This window comes from Cotesia glomerata, linkage group LG3 (assembly GCF_020080835.1).
Source record: "Cotesia glomerata isolate CgM1 linkage group LG3, MPM_Cglom_v2.3, whole genome shotgun sequence".
Taxonomy (NCBI): Eukaryota; Metazoa; Arthropoda; class Insecta; order Hymenoptera; family Braconidae; genus Cotesia; species Cotesia glomerata.
The window spans coordinates 30,445,220-30,452,930 of NC_058160.1; the positions used below are offsets into that span (position 1 = coordinate 30,445,220).

General features: G+C 31.7%; 1 protein-coding gene across 2 annotated transcripts; it reads right to left on the bottom strand.

Annotated features, from left to right (window-relative positions):
* Window positions 1–207: 207 nt before the first annotated feature.
* On the bottom strand, window positions 208–6,761 carry LOC123260463 (serine/threonine-protein kinase SIK3-like). Of its 2 annotated transcripts, XM_044721565.1 has the most exons (12): window positions 6,544–6,761; window positions 5,352–5,648; window positions 5,101–5,271; window positions 4,899–5,022; window positions 4,695–4,815; window positions 3,112–3,683; window positions 2,904–3,031; window positions 2,687–2,831; window positions 2,023–2,169; window positions 1,647–1,868; window positions 951–1,147; window positions 208–864 (listed from the first exon to the last, which is right to left on the bottom strand). In XM_044721565.1, exons 1-12 carry the CDS (start codon window positions 6,694–6,696, stop codon window positions 358–360), a joined length of 2,784 nt encoding a protein of 927 aa, XP_044577500.1. In that variant the 5' UTR covers window positions 6,697–6,761; the 3' UTR covers window positions 208–357. The 2 variants fall into 2 exon arrangements, with proteins under 2 accessions (XP_044577500.1, XP_044577501.1); XM_044721566.1 differs by lacking the exon at window positions 2,023–2,169 and having other exon boundaries at window positions 209–864.
* Window positions 6,762–7,711: the final 950 nt, after the last annotated feature.

A 7,711-nucleotide genomic window follows, 5' to 3' on the forward strand; every position in this document is an offset into this window, starting at 1 on the left:
AATATTAAAAATAGAAATAGCGATAAAAAATATTCTAGATAATTAAAAATGAAAGAACAAAATGATAAATACGCTTAGAGTTGCACATATTAATATTATAGACGCGAAACAAAGTATTGTCTAACGTACTACATGTATACATATATATGTATATATATATATATATATATATATATATATATATATATATATATATGCAGCATGCATATAATGCAATACTGTATTTGTAAGGGTGTTTTTGAGGCACCAGGAATGTTGCAATAATAATCTAACATATTTAAAATAATAATAGTAATAATGATAAAAATAATTGAATATTATGACAGTTATCGCGAGGTTTACCTTAATTATTTCTTGTCAAACGGTGATACACGAAATTAATTGCTCGTACAGTTGACTGTACTGCAGTTGATCGCCGCTGATTCTCCGCATCTTGATGCCCTTTTTCTCGTGCTCCTCGAATTCGCAGACCCGGAGCTCGATCTGAACTCCCCCGGGGTACTCGAGGCTGAGTCCACTGCCTTCGACTTCTTCCCGGGAGAATATAAAACCTTTTGGTGGAGCTCGCGCGTCAATTATCTGCTTAACTCTACCGAGTATTGCCTCAGAGTTGAGTCTGCTGGACTCATTTGAGAGGGTAACTTCCACTTCAGAGGGTATAGGTGAACCGAGAGGCCGGCCGATCCCTCGAGTGATGCTGGGCCGCGACGGGTCGCAAGGTTCTGATATCAAGAAACTCGGCAGAGGGTTGTAAACTGGTAAGTTTCCTTCCAGAGAGTCCAGTGACGGTGAAGGAGACAGCGGGCAGCCGATTAAGGTCACTTGTCCGCCCGAAACATCTGTTACTGATATTTGAGGTGGTACCTGTTTTTTTATTATTCATCACTAATTATTTATTCGCTGGTGAGATTCAAGTATTTAGTAGTTGAGGTGGTGAGGTGAATACTTACTCTGGATATGTCGACAGGATGCTCTTCTTGAATCATATCCAATGCCGGGCTATTGCTCGGTGAATAACTTACTGGTGTTGTTGCTGGAGATCTGTGATGTCTCAAAGGACTCAGATCCAAAGGCGCTGCTGGTGCTTGTGTTGGTGTTCCGTGAACTATACTACCTGGTACTGTTGCTGTTGTTAATCCACTAAGTCCTGAATTAAATCAATTAATTACAATTTATTTAACAATTATTTTATAATTTAAATAATGTTTTTTAACAAATATTTTAATATCAATTTTTTTTTTTTTATAAAGTTAACTTATAAAATAAATTATAAAATAATTTTATAGAAAAACTTTTTTTATTAAATAAAATTAAATAATAAAGTGACTGCCTGATCAAGTGACTGGTTAATTTAATTTTTTAATAATTTATTAAAATTTTTAAATGACAATTTTTTTTTGCCATTATTTATTTATTAAAATAATCAAGAAGTCACTTGATTCTTTTTTAATTTTATTTAATAAAAATATTTTTTCTAAAAAATTATTTTTTAAAAATTTATTAAAATTTTTAACTGAGAATTTTTTATGCCATTATTTATTTATTAAATTAAATTAAAAAATAATCAAGTGACTATTAAATTTAATTTTATAATTTATTTTATGAAAAAAAAAAAAATATATATTAAAATAAATGATAACAATTACCCTGAGTAATAGCGGCAACTCCTCGCTCATGAACGGGTGACCCGGGAATGCTAGCAGGACTGTGAGAAGGCGATGCGAGTCTCTGGAGCTGCTGGTACTCCTGCTGCAATGCCTGGATCCCTGGTCCAGGTGGACAGGAACCCTCGGACGCTCTCCTGACTGGGGAGTACCTCTCAGTGGTGACATGTGCGCTTGGCTCTTTGTATGAATCTCTACCGCCTGCTGTGAATTTTTATTAAAGTCACAAACAGCGGCTAATGACTTTCAATGTGATTGATGTGATCATACCAATCTATCCTGAGACCATAAACATTCATAACAAGCACTAGTACTCAAGATTAATAGCGACAAATAATACAAAAAGTGCTCAAATTACCAACTCCTGCAGCAGGATAAAGTGAGGTTTTCCTCAGGTGCAAGGGGCGTGGAGGTAAGTCCCTCAAGTGCGAAGGCAGCAATCTCGACGGGACGTACGCTCTATTCATCCTAGCCTCCACCTCCATGACCAGCTCCGGATTTATAACTACATGCATTCGTAAACCAACCAACAGGGAGAGGCATTGTTGTGCAGCCGGTACAATAAAACCATGCAAAATCAAAATAAAGAAACCAAAAAAAAAAAAAAAATAAATAAAATAAGGCATGAAACAAAAAATGACATGATGACCAATGCGATGATTGTGATAATGATGACTCCGCTGCTTAATGCGGGTCAATATGTATGCTTTTAAACATTGGTCGTTATTGACAGGTGTAGTATAATGTAATGATAAATAATAAATACAACGAATAATAATAACAGTTATAAAAACAAAAATAAATGTCCACAAGTGAAGAGGTGCTAAACGAGTAGCTATTAAAAATTTTTGCCAGATATAAACTAACTGCCATCCGATAATCCGATTAATAAATAATATTGACGGTTTTACGTGGACGTAGATCTACATTTAAATTACTAATATCAGGGACAAATATATATATTTGCTAATACAGTCACATAGGTGCAAATTTTTTAATATTTTTAGTTAATAACACCGTACCTGGTCGCTGCATTACAGCTGTCAAACCACTTCTTCTTCGACGATCGCTACCACCTGACGAACTCGCACTGCTCCCACCATTGCTGTCGGGGCTTCCGCTCACGCTTAACGTTTGCGAGCATTGTCCCAGTGAAGGACTACCGCTCTGTAAATAATTTAAAACTTTTAGATTTTATCAACGCAATAAATATATAAATATTTATTGTAAGATTTTTACGGATTGCAAGTGCTCTCTACTGCCTGGATGACTCCACCCGCCCTCTTCTGCGTTACCACTTCCGTGCTGTTGTTGGTAGAATACATGGAGGTTTGCACCACCATCTGATGCTCTTCTTCCAAAAGTGCCTTGGAAAAAGTAACAATTGAATTAGTAATGACAATACATTTTTTTTTTTAATATAAAAATGAATGAAAAAAATAATTACTAGCTCCCATAACAGGCGGTGGCTTCAACAGATGCTGGTCTTTGATTTGGAAATTTTGAGGAGGTTGATGTTGCACCAGGGGAAGATTTAGCGGTAAATTTGTCTGTGGTAGGACTTGGTCGGCGTTGCACTGCATCATAGGCACAAGACCGAGCGGCGGGTAACCCGTTGTGTAATTTTGATAAGGATAAGGATACGGTGATGGCGGCTGGTGCGCAGTATCACCGGGTCCGACCGTGTGTCTTCTTGTTGCGTGATACGGTGGGTGCGTGCCCAACGGTAAACAGAGTCCAGCTCGCTCAGAATCCGCTTCCGACTCTGATTCTCCGAACTTTTCCAACTGATGAGCCCCGTCGGGCATGTAATCACCCGGGAGGTTTTGTATGCTCGGTAAACTTGACATCGTCGACTCAAGACGGTCTGCCAGTAAATGATAAATTGCAGATACATGGTCAAAGGCATTTTGCTGGATAGACTGCAGCAATGTTTCTGGTCTGAGTCCCGGCAGTCTCAACATGTTCTCCATGACTACTTGGTTTAGTGGAGGAGGATGTGTAGGCTCTGGGCTGCACCTATGATATATTTTTTATTAATTTAAATAAATACAAGCAGCCTTGCAGTCACTATGTGACTGCTGAGACTTGTGAACTATAAATAAATAAGATTTTGCTTTATTAAATAATGGCTTTGTTAAATTGTACTGTACTTTTTTAATTATTGACATTTTTAAAGATGTAAGCTTATCCCGATGTTAAACTCATCAAGAGCTTTCATTTGAGTGCCCACATGCATTTTTGATATATTTTTCATGTATACATATATATATATATATATATATATATATATATATATATATATATATATATATATATATATATATATATATATATATAATATATTTTAAAGACATAAGCTCATCCCGATGTTACGGACATCAAGAGCTTTTATTTAAGTACCCACATGCATTTTTGATATATTATATTATATATTTATATATATATATATATATATATATATATATATATATATATATATATATATATATATACATATACATATACATACATACATATATATATATATATATATATATATATATATATATATATATATATATATATACATATATATATATAGATATATAAAAATATTAAATATATGAAAAATTGATGTGGGTACTCAAATGAAAGGTCTTGATGAGTGTAACATCGGGATGAGCTTATATCTTTAAAAATGTCAATAGTTCACAAGATACAAGATCATTTCTTAACTATTGACATTTTTTAAGGTATAAATTCATTTCGATATTACACTCATTGAGACCTTTCATTCAAGTACCCACATGGCATTTTTGATATATTTTATATATATGGTATTTGTGAAATATATAAATATATAAAATATATGAAAAATTGATATGGGTATTCAAATGAAAGCTCTTGATGAGTGTAACATCGGGAGGAGCTTATATCTTTAAAAATGTCAATAGTTCACAAGATACAAGGTCATTTCTTAATTATGTATCTAGAGACAGCATTTTCGAATGTAGCCTATAGACTATTAAGTTTAAATTTAATATTTACCCTCCGGGTTCAGGTTCCGTAACTCCATCACCGCCCATCCAAGGATGTGCCAGGATTTGTCTTATACTTAATCGTCGTTCAGGCTCCACCACTAACATATGCCTTATCAGCTTTTCACACTCTGAAATATTTTAAAAAAATTTTAATTCATTGTTTGCACAACGTATATAAGCGCTAATGCGATGAGTAAATAACAAAAATCACCTGCTGACATGAAGAATGGTATTCTAAATTTTCCAGAAATTACAACAGATCTCAGTGACTTCATCGTCGGTCCGTCGAACGGCAATGCTCCGCAAACCAATACATACAAAACTACACCTAAGCTCTGCGTGATGATTTTAAAAAATAAATTAGAACATTTTTGTTTTTAATTAAATTTTTTCTTTTTAATTATTCAACATACCCAAATATCTGAACGTGGTCCGTCATAATGTTTTCCTTCAAATATTTCAGGCGCTGCGTAAGGGGGTGATCCACACCATGTACTTAGAGGCATACCTGGTGTATATTCATTGCTGAATCCAAAGTCAGCTAGTTTTATATTATTGTCTGCATCAAGTAATAGATTCTCAGCCTGAAATAAATAAATAAAAATTAATTATTATTGTTTACTAAAAAATATTTTTATGAAGAAATAATTCTTAAGAAGCAAACCTTAAGATCTCTATGAACTACTCCATGTGTATGAAGGTAATGCACTGCCAGTACAATTTGTTTAAAAATTCTTCTGGCTTCTGGTTCAAACATTCTGCCATTTCTGACAAGGTGATCAAATATTTCTCCACCTGGCGCGTACTCCGTTACCAAATATATCATTTTTTCTGTCTCCATCACCTGGTACAATCTTATGATATGAGGATGTCTCAGCCTTTTCATAATATGTACTTCTCTAAATATTTTAGCTAGATTTTCCTCACTAAGCTTTGTCTTATCTATTATCTTAATGGCCACCTGGAACAATGAAACAATTTAATAGTAATTAGAGAAATAATAGTAATAATTATTGTCTGAATTATAAATACCAAAATGTGACATTTAATTGAAAAATAAAATTCTATATCCTAATCGTAATAATTTCTCGGGAATTGAAATAAAAAATAAAATATTTTTTTTTTTTTTTTTAAACTGAGATTCATGTGATTAGATAAAGAGATATTAATGAGAAGTAATTTAAATTTTTACTACAAACAATGTGATCCTGCCAATATTTACCCATTTAACTAAACTAATTTATAAATAAATATTTTATTTAAAAAGTAGATCAAGTAAACACTTTTAAAATATGCTGACAAGCATTATAATAATTTTTATATTATTATTATTATTATTATCATCATTATTTCTAATTACCCACTAATATTAATAATCATGTGACGTAGACAAACAGTCACGTAAAAATCTCCCAGTACTTCCGGTAACATTTACGGAGATTTCCATCATCATAATAATAATATAAATAAATAACCACGGCAATAATAACACCAATAATTTAATAACAATAATTAAGAGATAATTTTTTTTTTAATTATTGCAAATTTACTTGGAGAAAAAGAAAACAAATAATTAAAAAAAAAATAGAAAAGTACACCGTAGTATAAAAAAAAAATAATTTGGAGCAGTAGTAAAAATCCTGATGACTATCGTGACAGTCAATTGTCAAACAAATGAAGGCACCAATAAAATAATTGACAAGTAGATATTAAAATATGGGGAATTGTGTGTGACAGTAAATAAAAGAGTGAAAGGATGATGGATTTTTACTAGAGACTAGTTCTCAAGATAGTACTCTAGATGTGAGTGAATTATGGACGATGAGCCCGCGAGAAAAAATAAGGCCGTGTCTTACCTTGGATTTAGTAACGACATGTGTTGCCATTTTAACAACCGCAAAGTTACCTTTGCCAATTGTCTTCTCCAGTTCATAATAACCAACGCGTATAAGTTTATTAACGAAAAATTGCTGCGAAACCTCATTGTGCGACGTCGTCGCGGATGCCATTTTTTGATCACTTGACTCCTCTCCTCTATCTCGACCCGTTGTCAATCACTTACTGACTAGTACTTTGTTGTCGCCATCAGAGGCGCTCTTTTGCTCGACTGCTACCGCCCTCTTCTGGAGAAAAGATACTATTTATTGTTCGCCATTTTTTTTAAATTGGCGCGGGCTTTTTTCACCAAAAAAGCGCGCAAATTTAATAATTATTTTTTTTTAATAATTTCTCCTTTTTTTTAATCATTTATTCCTTTATTTTTTAATTATAAAAATAAAATTAGCAAATATTTGATAACTTTTAGAATTTTTTTAAAAAATAAATTGCTACACAAAAAAATTAGACATTTAAAAATTATTTTTTAATTAAATTATTTTAAATGTTTATTAAATTAATAACAAGACAAAAATTCAGTTTATCTTTTATTATTGAAAAATTGCACATATACAATTTAAATTTGTTTATGTACTTACTAAACGACTACTTAAAAATTGTTACAAACAGGTACAAAAACTACTCTACATTATTATTAATTATAATTAATGCCTTATGTCACTTAATTTTATAATATAATATTTAAATGTATTTTTTTTTATTTTTATTTTTTATTGGATACAATAGACCATTATCAAATGAGATTATTATCTGGCAAGATTAAATAAATGCGATTAATTGAAAATTGTTACTCTTTAAAAATTGTTGTCTGCATGTTAACTATTTTATACAACAGTCTTTTTTTTCTTGACTCAGAGATCGATTTATTTTATTAAATGAGATTTATCAAGAACTTGACAATGGTACAATTTGTTCTATTAATTAAATTATATTTTAGTAAGAATAGTGAAAAAAAAATTATTAATATTTACAAAAAAAAAAAAGTATCTATACAGATCATTAATTAGTAGTTATCATTTCACACATTAAATCACTCGCACATTAAAAAACTGATTATATCCGTAAAATAATATTTAATCAGTAGTTTAGTAGCAATAATATTAATTAAGTTTATAAAGAATCCATACA

Excerpts from the sequence above, each read along its gene's own strand:
- LOC123260463 (XM_044721565.1), bottom strand. The coding sequence starts at position 6,696 with ATGGCATCCGCGACGACGTCGCACAATGAGGTTTCGCAGCAATTTTTC. Across the intron at positions 2,170-2,686 it reads AGCTGTAATGCAGCGACCAG|TTATAAATCCGGAGCTGGTC; the intron begins GTACGGTGTTAT and ends GAATGCATGTAG. Across the intron at positions 865-950 it reads ATCCTGTCGACATATCCAGA|GTACCACCTCAAATATCAGT; the intron begins GTAAGTATTCAC and ends ATAAAAAAACAG.